Raw genomic sequence first — 17330 nt, 5'->3', positions numbered from 1 at the left:
TGGACGAGTGATGCTATAAATTCCGAAGAATTCCGCTTGGGCTGTCAAAAATTATGGCAAATCAGTTTGTCATGCTATTTCGCTCTTTCGTGTTTGTTACTGATAAGAAATCCTCGTGGAATTGTATTTTTTGGGCAAAGTGCGGCATGAAATGTCTCTATTTGTATACTAGAGTGTCTACTGTGTATTTCTGAGTGTTAATTTTTGGTCAAAACCATCAAAACGAATGGTAAAATTGATGTGAGTGAGCATAGAAAAAAAATTGAATTTTTGGAACACTAAAATTCCGGAGAGTCACCTGCATGCAAGTAAGTTCCATTTTGACATTTAATACTTGGCTTTTCCACCATAAAAATTTTTGTTTGGGGAGGAAAGCCGCATCAAACAGTAAAAAGGGAGAAGTTTTGCCCTGGTTGTGTTGTGAAATTTTTGGTGAAAAAAGGGGGCTTTTTGTGTTGAAATTGTAGTGCGGATTATGCACCAAGCTTCCCTGAGAAAATCAGATCAAGAAAACAACAGTAATATGGGCAGTGAGATGGAATATGAAAATGCGGAGAATGCACTCGATTCGAGCGGCAGCAACCACGAAGAAAATCAAAATGGCGAGGACGCCACAGACGTTCAGGAGGCTGCCATTGATGTTCCGGACGATGATGATGAGGAAGTGAATGATGATGAGGAGGAGGTCAATGGTGATGATGATGAGGCATCTGAGAAAGCTGTGTCCGAGGGGAGCCCCAAGGAGAAAGCCAAGAAGGCCGGGCGGCCCAAGGGAGGCAAAGACAAGGAGAAAAAGAAGCGCGGCCGCAAGCCTAAGGCCAACGGCGTCAAGAAGACGCCCAAGAAATCCGCCAAGGAAAATAAGGCCCAAAATGATCAGGATGATGACGAAGAGGAAGAGTATGAGGTAAGAAAGCCCCCCTGTGAATTTATTATTTTGTTTTTAGGGACGCTTCTGACCTTAGCGTCCTTTTTTGCGCTATTTTTTTTATTCTCCCAGGTCGAAGACATCGTCGATCACAAAGTTGTTCGCGGTAAAACTCAATACCGCATCAGATGGAAAGGCTGGGGTGAGGATGATGATACTTGGGAGGCTGAGGATACCCTCTCTTGCCCGGATATCGTTGCGCGATACAAGAAAAAGGTAAGTTGAATTTTATTAATTAGTCAAACAAAATTGTCAAGGGTTGCTAAAACAATTTTATTTCAAATCCGGAAAAAATCAATAAATGCAGGGCAAGCTTGGTTTTTTCATTAGAAAAAAATATTTGAGGTTAAAATCCAAACCCAAGCCAAGCAATCAAGCCCCCATTTTAATTCCATATGCTTTGAATGATTGAAACTTTTCGGGATGCAATACAATGCTAAGGCCCTATCTTATACCTTCCCTAAGCCCTACAATCCCAAAACCGCTTCTGCACATTATCGTGATGACGTTGAAAAATCGATTCCGAGAAGGGGAAGAGCTTAGAAACTTTTTAGCGAAAAATACATAACAATTTTTGTCAAATTTCCAAATATAGGAAAATTCCTCAAAAATAATGCCCAAGCCCCGGCAAATCCATCTTCAGCAAATTTTGATGGTTTTATTGCCCATAATGTAAATTGCATTTGAATATTTTTCTTGCCCTTTTTTTGACCGCACTGAGAGAAAAAATTTCTCATGTGGCAAAGTGCGCCGCTACCATCCCAGGGGTTCTTTACTGTTTCTTGCAAAAAGACGCGGTGCGAAGAGCAAAAGTTAAACCCCAACCCAAAGGCAAACGAGTTTACAGCAAGTATAGATTTTTCCCTGTGATGTCGTCGCGCTATACATATTTTCATAAAGAGAGGTTAACGAACGACATGGCGTAATTGACACAAGAGCCGCAAGTGGCGCTGTGATACGGCATTTGTGATTGGACGAGCCAAGAGCGCTTTGCCACGTTTGCGTCGTTTCTTTTCGACCGTATTTGATGAGCCCGACGCAAAGTAATATATATGACGCATATTTGGAGTGGATTGGAAAAGAAGAGTTGGCGTTGAAATTGGTGCTATTGAAATGCCTACTTAACAACCCCCTATGCATTGCACTCTGCAATACAGTTAGCATTCTAAATTCGAAATATAAAAATTCTGGCATTAATTTCTCTATATTTATTGCAAATGGCTTTGATCTTTCTACTGTGCTCTCCCCTTTAAGTTACTGGAAAAACGTTAAGAAAATAGGGGGAAGGTAGGGAAGCATATTAAAGGGGATAGAAGATATGCCCTACTGAAGATTTCTGTTCCATGAATTTGGCTTCATACCTTTGATAGATTAAAAATAAAGACTTATGGTGTCTACATACTGGAAGCAATTTTCGTCAAAAACTGCCTTTTTTTTAAATCTGCCGTTTCTGCCTACAAGGATAGGTGAAATTTTCTTTAAAAATGCATTTTTTTAACGAAATTTCTGCTAGTGTGTAGATGCCTTTAGAAATTAAATCCAATTGCACTATTTTTAACTACAATGTTTCCAAATACTTCTTTAAATCCAATTGGTGCATTGACCATTAAATCCCTAAATTGAGAGAATGAGGGAAACATCGTCGTTTCAATCAGCAAATTTGTTATAATAATAGAGAAATACAATAGATTTTACGAGACTTGCTGATGAAAGTGACGAAATGACGAGAATATGCTCGAACTGAGAGTGAAACATTGCATTCATTCAAGCAAAGCGTTGCTTTTTTGGGTGACGTGCTCTCAAAGTCCTAATGCAACTATTTTTATGACAAAAGGATAAGGTAATTTATCTGGATTTTAAATTTTGGTAAGCGACAAGAACATAACAAAGTCCACCCGAAAGATTCTTAAATGTTATATAAACTAAAAGATCAATGAACGTTCTTTTCACTTTCGTGCTTACTTGAATGCCACAAATTAAAAAAAAAAAACTTGATTAATTTTCCCTATTAAAATCCTTTAGTTCTTTACCTATTTCTTTTTTTGTGTTTCTAATAATCGTTATGTTAATCACTGTCTAAGACTACAGCAAGTGTCTATATCAACCTCTCAGTAATCTTCTTTTGGAAATGCTTTACTTTGATGCCATGAGTTTTCCCACTCAAATTACTTCAGTGCGACCATTTAAAAAAAAAAAACAAACAAATGTAGGGCACACCGGGGCAGATTAGCAAATGAAATTTTTCATTGCGTATTATTTGTACAAAAAATGTTTGTACCAGGCTGAAAAATATTTCAATGAATAGGCAGGGATTTGTTTACTTCGAATAAGTAGGGGAAATTAATCTCCCTTCGAACGTTCATGCCTTCGAATAATCTAAATTTATTTTATATTTCCCAAGAGACTAAGATAATTCTGACATAATTATCAATAACTGATAATAAGCTAACTAATATTTAGTAGAAATGTGTAAGTCTCTTAGGAAAAATTAAATAAAATTCACATTATTCGAAGGCATGAACGTTCGAAGGGAAAGTACTTTCCCCTACTAGTAGTTTCCTCAATATTCCTTCTAAAGCAGGCTATACCATCCCACTGTCTAATACCATGCGTGACTAATCTACCCCGGTCTTCCCTAGTCAAGAATTTTCAATACAAAGTTATTTATATTTGGCTTTTTCAATAACTTTTTGATTAAAGACTTTAAATATATTGAATCTATTGATTTTAATAAATTTCTGGATAAAAAACAAGGTTTTAGTCCACTAAAATAAGAATTACGCTTAAGAAAATGCTAAAATAACGTAAAATTTATTTATTCACGTAGAGAAAAACGCGCGCTACCTTCGCACGATTCAAGCATTGGACAACTCAATTTTTTTCTATGTTCCTAATTGATTTCACTCAAAGCTCTTTTTTTAGAAATTTGAAGCATCAGACCAGTTATTAAAAAAATGGGTGGCAAAAAGTCCCAGGCTTTGCGATATGCTCGAACTCATGACTTAGATGCTATACCTCAAAAGTAAGGGAAAGTGCTCATGCTTGATACCATTGGAAGCTTCGTAATGATTAAATTTTCTATGTTTCACAATATTTATGTGACTCTTCGCAATCATATTTTACAAACTTTGGGAAAGTGGTCAGTTTTTAAAATATATTGCGGAGTCACGTTTATTGAGAAACATAGGAAAAATTTAATCATTACGAAGCTGCCAATGGTATCAAGCATAGGCACTTTCCCCTACTTTCGCATCATTTACCGTTTACCGGTTCTCAATCGATTTGAATCGATTCATAAAACACTCAATAGATTCCACAAAATAGTTTGAAGAATAATAAAAATTATATTTGAACAAAAATTACTTTATTGGTAAATAACCTGTTCAGAATCGATTTGAACCGATTTATAAATTACTCAAAATATTTCCCCAAAATACACCTCAGGAGTAATTTAATTGAATTTCGTATAAAAATTATTTATCGGTTATGAACCGGGTCAGTTTTGTGGGAAATTCCAAGACCTTTCCAACGAGCCCAAACATGACGCGATTTGCTTGATAAATGCGCTCCCTAGTGTCTTTTTAACCTTTAAACTTAAAAAACCGTTATTGGGAATGATTCAACGGAATTTTCGTATAAGTACGAAATCCGCCTGGGTAATCTCTAAAATATATCCAAAAATGAAAATAAAAAAAAGCACAACGCGTTCTCGAGCAATCCCAATACAGTAGACTCTCGCTAATCCGTGAACTCTTTTTCCGGGTGACATAAAAATATCCGTGAGACAGGTGACAATGTCGATTCAGTCAGGTCAGGATTCACTCCACAAATTATCAATGTAAACAAAAAATCATTGTATTTTAAACAATTTAATGTGTATCAATTCCAAAATCCGTGTGACATTTTGGTCCCGCTCTCACTGATAAGCGAGAGTCTACTGTAAAACATGGTTTTGGTTGGGAAGGGGAGGGGTGGGGGGGGGATGAGGGGCATGTGAACGATCCTTGGGTCGACTTATGAGGGGGTCTCCCGAAGGTCCCAAGTCGCTATCTCTTACCGTTTGCCCGGTTTGGCCTCTAGAGCTGGCGACAGCCGGACGGACAGACGGACAAACAACGTGACATTTCTCGGAAATCGTCTGAAACGTGAAAATTTGTTGAAAAAAGTGGTCTCCGGGAGATGGAAGGTGGAAATTTGGAGGGGGGGGGGGCGGGGGGTAAAAAAATCACTCCGTGGAGTTCGGGCAGTAATAATATAATAATAATAATAATGGTGGCACAACATTCCATGAAGGAACTAGGCCTTCCCGCAAGGGGATTTCTAGACATGCATTGTTATTTTTTCTTATACGGGATGAGATTGTCAGTCCCATGCCCCGTGGAATCAAGTACAGTGAAGCTCACTGGATGCAATTCGAACACCTATTAACGCCAGAAAAATTCCTGGTGACCTAAAAGGGATTCGAACCCGGGACACTTGCATCATAGAGCGAGTGCTCTACTACTTGACCCATTGAGTGCCCAATAATATTATAATGGGTTAAATTTATTAAAAATATATCGAAAAGAATGAATTGCTCGAAGCTTGAGTCGTTCGAGGGTGCTTTCCCCTATAAATTCCTCCAAAGTCATGCGAATGAAATTGTTGTGTCAGAAAATCTCCAGTTAAAGATGACTTCATACAAATTATTATCAGAACCGCGAGAAAGCAGCCATTTACTTGCCTACAGCTCGTGGCCTAGTCTAGATGAATGTTTTTCCATAGAAGCTTTTATGACATCTACACACTAGAGACATTTATGTCCATATTTGACAGTTTTTCCTACACAAAAATAAGCAATTTGCTTTAATACGATTATAAATTTCTATAGTGCGAAGAGGTCATTACGCTAGTGAAGAAAAACTGTCAGCATTTCTTCAATAATATGCTAAATGTAGAACTAAATTTCTGTAACGTGAAGAGGCCATAATCGAATAATTTCGAATAGTTCTTTTATTTTTATTGAACAATTCGACTCAGTTAACTTTACCTTGTGAAATTTCATGTGATAACACGATAAAGATTGTTCTGCAAGCAGGGCTTCTCTATCAGCTTCCAGGACTTACCAATTATATCCGGTTTTAGTGGCTCCGGCACACCTTTTAGATCAGGAAAATTTCATAAAATCGAAATTCACATACCTTTCTTTCTTAAAAGTTTAGCATATATCTGTTCTGCTCTTTTGCACTCTTCTTCTTCTATTGAACATCATACCAAATTAAATTAAGTTCAGTCCATTTTCGGGTCAAAATAGTAGAATAGACTAATGCAAATCTTTTGAGAAAGGAAGGGAAGTGAATTTTGATTTCATGAAATTTTTCCGATCTAAAAGGTGTGCCGGAGGCATAATTACCGATTTTGATGTTTTCTCTTTGCATGTGAGCATCTGTGGTCCTTAAGTTCCTGATAGATCATAATTTAATTTATATTTCAATCCTACTTGCACTAATTTCTCTGATCCTAAAGAGGCTTTACAGCTTAAGCTGTTTAACTCCATTTCCCGATATATAGTTAGAGACGCCACCGATAATGGCGCCACAGTCACAAAACTTTAATTCGCCCGAAGTTGATGCTTGATCTCATTCAAACTTTAACGGCGTTATCACACTTGCACAATTTGTGTCTTTGAGTCACTTAATATTTGGGGTTTTTCTATTTATTGATAAAGAAGTGGACTTGGCCTGCAAAAAATAAGTTTAAATTTACCTAAAGCATAAATATTTTTTCACATTAAGAAATTAAAGAGAAAATCGCATTAATTTTTCGCATTAATGCTATAAATCAATTTATATCAAATTTTGCGGGCCAAGTCTACCTCTTTATCAACAAATAAATCAAATTATAAATATAAAATGATTCAAACACACAAATTACACATTTGGACTCTCACCAGCGACAATTAATGTGAATCATATTAAAATTTTAATGTGCAAGTGTGATAACACAGTAAGATATTTCAGTTCTAATTAAAGTGAAAGAGAAGTTAAAAGACCAGAATTATATTAAACCTAATGCGTTTGAAATTCACTTACAAAATTTTTCTTGTGCTAATTCTATGTATGTCGATTAACTTTGATGCTTTTGCTGTCTTTAAAAAAAAAGCAATCTGAAGCTTGGCAACAACTAAAACCGTTTTTAAAATTGAATTTTATTTTGAAGACATCTTTCCAATTTTTGTTTTTTGTTTTTTTTTAACTAAAGGTGGAGAAAGAGGATGGCAAGAAGTCAAGCCCAGGTAAAAAGGGCCCCAAGCGTAAGGGTATTCCGATCAAGATCCAACCTAAGGCCAAACAGCAAAAGGTTGATGAAGAAAATCCCGATAAAGAATGGGAAGTTGATCGAGTAATGGACATTCGCTACAAGAAGAATAAGTCCCGTGAGTTCTTGATCAGATGGAAGGGCTGGGGCTCGGCTCATGATAGTTGGGAGCCAGAGAAACATGTGAATTGTCCGGAATTGGTGAAGAAGTTATTGGACAAGTTGGACAATGTCAAGAGCAAAGCACCCAAGCAGTTGCGTGAGCAGCCGAAGAAGGCCGAACGCTACTCTACAAATGTTAAATCTAGGGGTGTCCGCACATCACGCAGGCACAACAACAAACAGAGGTAAATTTCTCCCCCAGTTTTTTCTAAAAAAAAAATATCCCAAGCAAAAAAAAAACTGGCTTTTCTGGAAGAAATTTTGACGTTTCTCACTGGTTCCATTCTCTTTCTTATGATGCCTTCGGACATCCAGGAAGACCTACTACGATGCCGAATAATTAAAATTTAAAAAGAGAAAAAATAATAAAAAAAAGAAGTAAATAAAACGAGAAAAGAAAAAAATAAACAAAAAAATGAAGTGGGATTTAATTTTAGTTCAACCCTGATTGAAAACAAGAAATAAAAAACAAAATAACATAATCTTTCAATCAACAAATTTATTATAATAAGATTTTTTTGTTTCTAAAAAGAAAAATGATGAAGAATATTAAATGATTTAATATTAGGTTTGTTTTAAGACATTTTCTTATATTCACGTAAAACAATTATTTCTTTCCATTGTAGAAGTGGTATAAATTCAATAAAAAAAAGATGAAAAGAAACAACTGAAATTCAACGTGCAATTCAGTACTAAAACTTTTTTTTGTCAAATATTTGCAAATTCCGTTTGAATTACTTTGAATTGAAGAAAAAAAATGCAACAAACATATTTAATCATTCACCACAAAATTGGCGACCTACATTTTACAAAAAAAGGAAAAGGTATATATGAAAAAAAAATATGAGAAATATTTTTTAGCCGCATATTTGTAGAATTAATTGATAATTTTTTTTTTGGCTTAAGTTTTCATTTCTTTATGATTTTCTTTGTTTCTAGTAGAACACACGGAATTCTTGAAACTGATACAATTAGCCATAGTATAAATTTTTGATGAGAATTAAATGTGTGCTTCTTTGAGAAAAAAAATTACAAAAAAAAATACTGGAGTTCTTTTTACTTTGTTTCTTTAATTCGCTTTTTTATTTTATTTACTTTTTATAATTGAATTTTAAGACTTTTTTTTCCTTTCAATCTTCAATGGAAGTTGCAGCACTGTAGAATGGATTTTCAGCAAAGCATTTGCGTGAACAACATTCTGTATTTTTTCAATTATATTATTTTCTGTTTTGCGATTAAAGTAAATTGAATATCAAATACAAAATTTGCATTTTTGCTTCAATTGATTTGTTCATATTCGCTGTGTTGATGTTTTGTTGTTGATTTCTTTAGCGAGGTGATTCGTTGAAGATACTTCTTCAGTAGCAGACATTTGTTGTGGAAAATTGTAAATGCAAAATTACTTTTATAATTCCAGGTGATATCCATGCTTCGTACGATCGCAAGCTTCGTAATGATTATAATTTGTGGAGCTCAGAGGCAAAATGGCACATATCCTATGACCAAAGCATAGGATATGTTTAATTTTGCCTCTGTGCTCCATATTTTTCTTATGATTCTCTATTATTGTGATTCATCGCAACACTAAATTCAAAAACATAGGAAAAATTTAGTCATTACGAAGCATGGGCACTCTTCCCTAAAAACAAAAGCAATTGTGCGTAAACAGTTAATGACGTGCACACGATAGCTTTTGTTTCGCAGACATGTTTTCGAAAATGACTATTTGAATGAGCGAGATGACTAGATTTCATTCATTCTCATGTTCAACGCACAGTAACTTTTGTTTGTAAACATGTTTTCAAAATTGTCTATGAGAGTGAGCGAGATGACTAGATACAGATCTCTTTCACTCTTACTGAATTGTCAAAAACATGCTTACAAAACAAAACTTGGAGTGTCAACGATTTCTGCCCGAAAAATACCGACATTGACCGGAATAACTTTATAATTTCACTTTCAATTTATTTCTAATATCCACAACAAAATAGGGTTCAACCCTCTTACAAGTTTGTGGCTACAAGAAAAACGTCTAACGAATCTGTGGTCATGTTCAACAACTCTTGAATCCCTGGTGGACAGATTCAACTTAATTACCATACATAAGAAATTTCTCCTATAACTTCCTGGACAGCAGTGCCTCAAACATGACACCGAGCATGGTAAACGTATTCTCTGAAGAGCCTTTCTCGGTCGGTGCAAGGATAATTTTGTGATGGATTGAACATTATCAACATAATATACAGTATGGTCTCGCTATAGGTCATCGCTCTATAGTCCACAATTTATCGACCGTTGATTTCAAAACACTGATTTTAAGTTAGATTATGTTTTTTAGTATGCGACATGCATAATTATTTAAATATTTTTGGGAAACTTTATTAAGTAGTTGTGATAATTGTGATACACAATGAAGAGAGCAAGGACAAGTACCACAATCGCAAAGAAAGTGGAAGCCGTCGAGCAATTTCAATACTAAAAATCGTTGATAATTTTAAAAAATTACATGGACTATAGTGCGACCCAAGTGTCAAATTTCAAACCAAATATGGACTATAGCGAGACTCTACTGTAACTCCGCATTTTTATTTGGCCTAGAATATTTCAAACAATTCCATACTTCATGGTGAGCCTAGAATGAATGAAATTTCACAAGAACTATTATTTACTACTAAAAAAATTAATAAAGAGGATTTAAGGGAATAAAAAAGGTATTTACTTACTAAAAAATGTAAAATTTTCACTAAATTTCACTTCGAAAGTACAAATCGACAGCTCCAGAGGTGTCGATAAATTACTGGCGAGAATTATCGACACTAGCGACAAAAAATGTAAGTTATCATTTCGATTGTCCATAATCAAAACTCGACAATAGCGGATGGGACAATTATACAGAGTTATCATTTCACTCCATGATCTTCATATTTGACAAATTGAGAACGTTATGAGCGCATAACTGAGATGGAAGATGAAGAGAAATTAAAGAATTCATGGGGTTTAAAATAAATCAGATCACGGGGTAAACGTAAACTATCGAAGTTCTTGCTAAAGTCTAGCAGTAGGGTAGAGTTAGCCCTTTTGGCCATGTAAGCACTTGGCCACCTAAAGTAAAATCACATTGTAATGCAATTATGAGTTTATTTAGAACAGGAAAATCGGTCTTATTTCGTGATCTCTAATCTAAGGAATCAGAAAACCATATTTGATTTTGTATCGACTTGATTAATTCTAAGTTATTGAAAGAAATTCTCGACAAGGTAAACAATCACTAAAAAAAAACATGGGATTCTTAAGAAACTTGTTAATGTTAAAAGAAATTGTTTTGCATTATTTCATATTTTTGATGAAAATATTTGATGTTATTCAATGAAAGTCCATTTCTTAATTAATTAAATTTAATTATGATATCATCATTAATAAGATTTTCTAACAAATTAAATGAAAATCGGATGTGGCTAAAAGAGCTTACTTTTTTCGGCTGTGTAAGTACTTTTGGCCATTCATTTTCCCATACATTTTACACGTGGCGCACCTCGTGGATTTCAGTAAAAACAATCGAGACTTGACTGTTTTTTACATCAAATAGAAAATGTGCAAAAAAATCGTTTAAAATACTTTAATATTCACATAAAATTGGTGTTAGATAAAAATAGGACTTGTGCTGTGTATATGTGAAAGTTTTTGAAAGCTATTTCTTCTGTTATTTTATTAAAATTCTATTGGAAACAAGTGACCAAAAGTGCTTACACACAATGGGCAAAAGTGCTTAAAAAAGTGGCCAAAAGTACTGAAACGTGCATAGTTGCATAAAACGCATTTTTCACTAAAATATCCAAAAAAAAAATTGGGAATTCTTTTTAAGGTATCTTTGTACAAAATTTTATTTTATTTAAATAAAAATTATATAAATTACAAGCACATGAAACCTTAAAGTGACCAAAAGTACTTACTCCACCCTATTTCATAATGCTCGCCGTAATAATACAAGAACTACGAGGAAATTTGTTTGTCGCGGTGCAATATCTGCCAAATTTTTACAAGAAAAACTGAAAAATAGCTTCACTTTAAATCTGCGCACTTTAATTTTCAAAATAGCTTCATTTAATGCACTTTAATTTTCAAAAATTACCGATTTTTTAAATTTATTTGTTTTGGTTGTTCTGGTAAAATATATTATTATTTTGCAAGATATTAATCATGGAAAACAATTGAGATTACACGAAGACTATCCAGAATGAGTAAAATGGTCGATTTCTGCGAATTAAGCGAAATTGATAAAGAAGCAGACTTCAACAGTGTAGATGAATTCCCTAATTCGTCCTTTAACTCTTTCGTCTCCTTTGGGACTCTGGGTACCCATGGAAAAAATAATTTTTTTAGACTATTTAGAATCGATAAAATTCCGATTCTTGTGGATGATTACAAACTATAAGGATGTCCAAATCTAGGATATTTTTTGCAGGATCCCAATTAACTCCTGAGCTAAGATATTTTTGGTCAAAAAACGTGAATTTTCGATTTTCTGCTTCCTTGCACATATTGTGACTTTTTTCATATTTCTAGACCAGAATAAGGAAAAACCTCTCGGGGCCAATAAGTATGATAACTAACAATTACAGATTACATAAATTCGAAAAACAATTTTTTCATAAATTTTCAAAAAACTTGTTCAAAGTTGATGGGTACTCTCGTCCCCAAAAATCTAGAGGTCAAATGTAAGGTTATCCCGCCAATGTCCGCCATTTGCTTTTTGACACCGACCTTGTAAGAAAATTCAAGCGGGAGCGAAATTTTTGCCAATATGGCCGATAATTTTGACATTTGGCAGCGAAGGAGATTGCTTTCGGGGAAGTTTTTCCTATTCTTCCAGATTTTGGTGAATTCTAATTGTCCAGGAAGTGTCCTTTTATGCTTTTGAGAAAGCTTAATGTGTCTGAAATAACATCGTGTTGAGAGAAATGTGTTTTAAAGTGTTATTGTGTGAAATATTTTGAGAAATCTGTGGGCAAGCAGGAGCTGGGTGTTCTTTTTAGCACTTCCTGGACATCCCACAAGATACTGGTCAATAATTCTTCTTGTTTTAGTGATCAACATTGTAAAGGAGTCATTTGACATGCAAAAATAATTCACAAAATTGATATTATTGGCTTTTGGAAAATTGAAGTTTGTCCAAGTTTGTATCCTTTGCGTTCTTTAGGGGACGAGAGTTCCCATGAGTTTTCCAATTTCCCAGAGACGGAGAAAATTCTTTCTCTACAAAAGTATCATATTTGACCACTAAGACTTACAATAAAGTGAGTTTTACTGAAATTCGTTCGCTGGATATGTTGTGGTCCGGAAAGAGCTAATGCTCCAGATCCAGATCGTGAAATAAAGCCAGAAGATGAGCAATGTATTTCAAAGGACCTTCAAATTATACAAGAAGGTGACGTTTTCATAGCTGATCTGTGACCTATTCGGTAAAAATCAGTCTTATTGAAACACCTCGAGCTTCATTAACGTTTAATTATAAAAATTATAAACGTTTTTTTCCTAAAAATTATCATTTCTTTGATAATCATAGAACATTCATCCATAAAAAACGTTTAAAAATAATTTATTTTACTATTTGTTCACTATTTTTCAATAGAAATATTTCAGTCTTTTCATGCCGGCCTTAAACGGATATGACCGCCTGGAGGCGGTCTTTACCTTTTCTCACCTGGCGCCCAAACGGAAAGAGATATTGTAGAATGGATGGTATTTTTGAGTTCAGTGGGCCATTAATTACCCTAGACAAAATTATTTTACTACTTTTTTGGATATTAAAGAAAACACCGTTAGAGGGTTAAGCTCCAAAGAGCGGCCGGACGGACGGACAGATGGACGGGAACAGTTTTTAGCCATCCATATATTCGTGATCAGGAAGTGTCAAAACACATTCTGGCAAAGTTTGAGCTCGTTCGGACGACATGAAATTTTGATAGGATTATAGTAGGTGGGATTGTTAAGAATCTCACCTAATATAGATGTTGGAGGAGAGGGAAAGTGGTGGGGGTAAAATGAGGGGCATGTTATCGATCCTTGGGTAGACTTATGGGAGCTATGGGGGGTCCCCCAAAGGTCTCAAGTCGCAATTTCAAACCGTTTGGTCTCTGGAGCTGGCGACAGATGGACAAACATCATGTCGTAATTTTTCAGAAATCGTCTAAAACGCGAAAATTTAGGGGGTGAAAAAATCGAGGGATTACTGCTTTCTTCCTGGAGTTTGAGCATTAAAAAAAAAACACTAATAAAAAATTAAAAAAAAATAGTATCAGTATCAATGCGTCATTATTTTTGCCACAGTTCTGCAACTGATTTTTTTAAATGCACAACTGACAGTTATTTTTTTCAGAAAATTCAAATTTATTTTTCAAATTCAGTACCGGTTTAAACCGTTCGGAATGTGCTATAAAAATATAACCGCCACTTCTCCCATTGCATTTGTCAAAGTAGGTCGCTTTTTCTGGACAAAAACAAAAAGATGGAAAATTGAGTTTGTTACCCAAAAAATCGCACTGGAAATGCTCTGTGCAGTGCAGTAAATATGAATTTCTCACCCACTCTCATTAGTCTACCGAGTGATGAAAGGTTTGTGCATCTCTGGCATGTGATTTGGGTCAAAAATGCTTTGAAAAGTAATTCTCTTGCAGTTACGAAGGCATCCTGCGCGTAAAGATGTCCAGCCTAAATTTAGCCAAAACAGACTGTGATGGGACATTTGAGATGTCCACTGAAGTGGAGGAAAATCTGGAAGATTCCCTTGATTCTGCCTCCTCGCCTGTGAGGAGGTCAACAAGACTGTCAAAGAATGATTCCCGGACGAAAGATCCGCTGCACAAGATAAATCGACGTACAATAATGAAGCCCAAGAGATGCTTCCAGCCCACGACTGAGAAGCAGATTGAGGCTTACTACCTGAACAAGAAAGTGGTGAAGAGGTGTACACCGCTGGAGACAATTTTTGAAGAGCCTAAAGTCATCAAAGAGAAAGTTACATTGCTGGGAAATAGGAAAGTCAATAGAAGCATAAAGTTCACAGATGGCAAGAATATTAGCAAAGTCACAATTCAGAATCGCAGGAAGAGGATCAGAGAGATGTTTGGGAGGGCTCAGAAGTTCAAGAAGGTCTCAATGGAGTATTTCCTGGAACATTTCACAGGGGTCAAATCGACAGAATCAGATCAGCATTCATCAAATCAGCAAGAAGATTCACCCAATAATTCAGATTTTCCACCATCCATATCAAACCCTTGAGGCTTTGTACAATCGTCTGAGGGATCACAATCACTGCCTGGCGAGACACCCACCTTTTGGTATTTCTGGAGGGGAAAAGGAGTTTACTTTTTAAAAGACGTTTGAGGTTCAATCACCTTCGCGGCTGAAAAGGAGGCAAAAGCAGGAGGATTTTCAGGTACGTGAGTCGTGAGATACTTACAGTGGCCGGAAGTTAATTCACACATTCGATTTAGGGGAAAAATACAAAGGGCTCATTTTTTCAATGGGAAATATTATGAAATTTTTAAAAAATTGACGAGACCTAATTTAACAATAAATTGAGAACTTTTAGACAAAAAATATAACGTAAATATTGATTAATTTAAGAAAACTGAAAAAATAGAAAATTTACTCTGACTTGAATAAAATTATGAAACTTATTAATTTGCTTTTTCTTAAATTTATTTTTTCGAATTTGGATTTCTTATCTGATTATATTTTCTATTTTATATTCGATAATATTCGTTAGATAGCTTCTAAAACTTTTGCCAATGAAAGCGTCCCTTTTACCACAATAAATTACTGAAGCTCTGCTCATGAAGCTCATGCTGCTTGGTAATTTATTTCCCTAAAGATCTAAACTCACTGTGTTATTCAACCTAGCAAGAAATTTGTAAACAAATTTAAAATAAATTTGTTTATAGAAATTAGATTCAAAAAAGTTTAAACAGGTATCAACCTCAAGCAGTGGCTGCCGCCGACTTTAATAAAGCGCCCCCCGGTAGAAAATATCTTCCTTAGCTCAAGGTAAGTGTGATCATAAAAGCAAGGCTCATCCTAATGGCCTGCTAGATTTAACCCTTTAAGGACGATTGGAACACCACCGGTGTCCCATAAAGAAAATAATTTTTCCTGACTACCTAAAATTATTTTTTCTTATGTCTGTACATAATTGTAAAGTAGAAGGTTGAAGTAATCTAGAATATTTTTGGCAAGTCTCTAGCTATTTGCTATGTAGTAAATATTTAAGCTCAAAATGGCGAATTTTTAAATTCTCAAATTCATAATTGATTTTATTTATTTTTTATACTTCCAATTTTTTTTTAAACAAAACCCTTTTGGAAATAAAAACTAGAATACTCATAATATTTTTCATTAAAGCGAAAAATATTATTCATTGGCATTGTCAGAAAAATTACATAAATTTTTGGGCTATATTTGTCCCTATTGTTTATAGAAGCACAAAATACACCGAATCAGACTCTGTAGGACTTTCCAAGGTTAGATGTAAGCCTTATCATTGATTATGTTTCTCAGTTTCATTTTCATTGTTGATTTTGAGTCCGTAAAATGTGTCTCGTCGTTAAAGGGTTAAGTTCGAAAAACCAGATTATTTTAACTAAAAACAAATATTAGAAAAAGAAAAATCATGTATTACACCGATTCATTTCCGATTGAAAGTGATGCAATCGCATTAGGAATTTTAAGACCTTTCAGAAAAATTCAAATTTAACCAAATCGGTTGATAAATACGCCCTACGCGCCCTACAGTTTGGTTAAACTTTTGAAATTCAAAATGGCGATTTTTTAAAGGCTGCTGAAAATTCGGAAGTATTTTGGTAAAAAAAATGTTAAGTAGAAATGGAAAATGTTGAGTAAAATATCAAAATTAGAATGCATATAGCATAGTGAAATATTTTTGACAAAGGGGAAATTATTACGCTATGGCTCCAGCACACCTTTTAGATCAGGAAAATTTCATGCAATCAAAATTCACATCCCTTTCTTTCTCACACATTTTGAATATGTCTATCTCCTTATGCACTCCACATTCGATTGAGCTAAATTGAATTTGTGATGCTTAAAAGAAGAAGAAGAGTGCAAAAAAATGAGATAGACATATGCAAAACGTATGAGAAAAAAACCCGTCAAATCATTGCTCTACTTGCCGATTTTACTCGGAGGTTTTTTGAATTGTAACGGTATATTCCGAGAGAGTTTGTAGATTTTCGGCAGAATTTCTACCTGGAAAATCTGTAGATTTTAGGCAGAATTTCTCGCTAGAAAATCTGCATAGTGTCCATTACTTCACAAAAATATTGTTGATTTATGAAGAGACTGTAGAAGTTATAAATGAAATGGTATGTTCTGCTTAACAAGCATTACCGATTAAACATTTTAGATAAATAAAAAAATGCAAGCAAAAATACTAATTTCTTAAAAATCGCCAATGGAATGATACAAAAACACGAAATTTAAGTTGACACTCTGCTTAAAGTTTTTACTTCACTCTTCTGTACTTATAACACGGCGTCGCAAAATTATTTATTTTATATAAACACTGTGATATCACTAAAAAAAACACTATTGAATTTTGCAAACAAAATTCAATGCAAAATATTCCATCTTTTCAAACACAGATGTCTGGAAAGTCTGGAATGTAGAAAAATCTACAGAAAAACGGCAAAATATCTACAGAAACTCGTCAGAATATGCACCAGGATTCGTCAGAAAATCTGCAAAAATTTCTGACGAATTTTGTCCCAAGCCCAAATAAAATTCATAGGAATATCTACAGATATATCAGTAGATTTTCGGCAGGACTTGTAGATATTTTCTGCAGAAAAAGATATCTGAAGAAATTATTTAACGGGAAGGGATTCGAAGTTCGACTTCATGAAATTTTTCTGATCTAAAAGGTGTG

General features: G+C 34.6%; 2 protein-coding genes across 2 annotated transcripts; both read left to right on the top strand.

Moving 5' to 3' along the window:
* The first annotated feature begins 64 nt into the window (after positions 1-64).
* On the top strand, positions 65-8651 carry LOC129805889 (M-phase phosphoprotein 8-like). The gene is made up of 5 exons (XM_055854125.1): positions 65-308; positions 468-907; positions 1001-1144; positions 7169-7572; positions 7703-8651. Coding segments are annotated over exons 1-5 (1014 nt in total). The 5' UTR covers positions 65-307; the 3' UTR covers positions 7728-8651.
* Positions 8652-13837: 5186 nt separating this feature from the next.
* On the top strand, positions 13838-15066 carry LOC129805888 (protein tantalus). The gene is made up of 2 exons (XM_055854124.1): positions 13838-13999; positions 14062-15066. Exons 1-2 carry the CDS (start codon positions 13956-13958, stop codon positions 14663-14665), a joined length of 648 nt encoding a protein of 215 aa, XP_055710099.1. The 5' UTR covers positions 13838-13955; the 3' UTR covers positions 14666-15066.
* Positions 15067-17330: the final 2264 nt, after the last annotated feature.

The sequence above is a fragment of the Phlebotomus papatasi genome, chromosome 3, assembly GCF_024763615.1.
Source record: "Phlebotomus papatasi isolate M1 chromosome 3, Ppap_2.1, whole genome shotgun sequence".
NCBI lineage: Eukaryota > Metazoa > Arthropoda > Insecta > Diptera > Psychodidae > Phlebotomus > Phlebotomus papatasi.
Note: the sequence above shows the minus strand (reverse complement) of the source record. Positions and strands in the feature narration are given on the sequence as shown.

Bases quoted from the DNA above. Each gene is read 5' to 3' on its own strand.
- LOC129805888 (XM_055854124.1), top strand. From the start codon at position 13,956: ATGAATTTCTCACCCACTCTCATTAGTCTACCGAGTGATGAAAG. The intron at 14,000-14,061 runs GTTTGTGCATCT...ATTCTCTTGCAG, and splicing joins AGTCTACCGAGTGATGAAAG to TTACGAAGGCATCCTGCGCG.
- LOC129805889 (XM_055854125.1), top strand. The intron at 908-1,000 runs GTAAGAAAGCCC...TTATTCTCCCAG, and splicing joins ACGAAGAGGAAGAGTATGAG to GTCGAAGACATCGTCGATCA. The intron at 7,573-7,702 runs GTAAATTTCTCC...TCGGACATCCAG, and splicing joins AGGCACAACAACAAACAGAG to GAAGACCTACTACGATGCCG.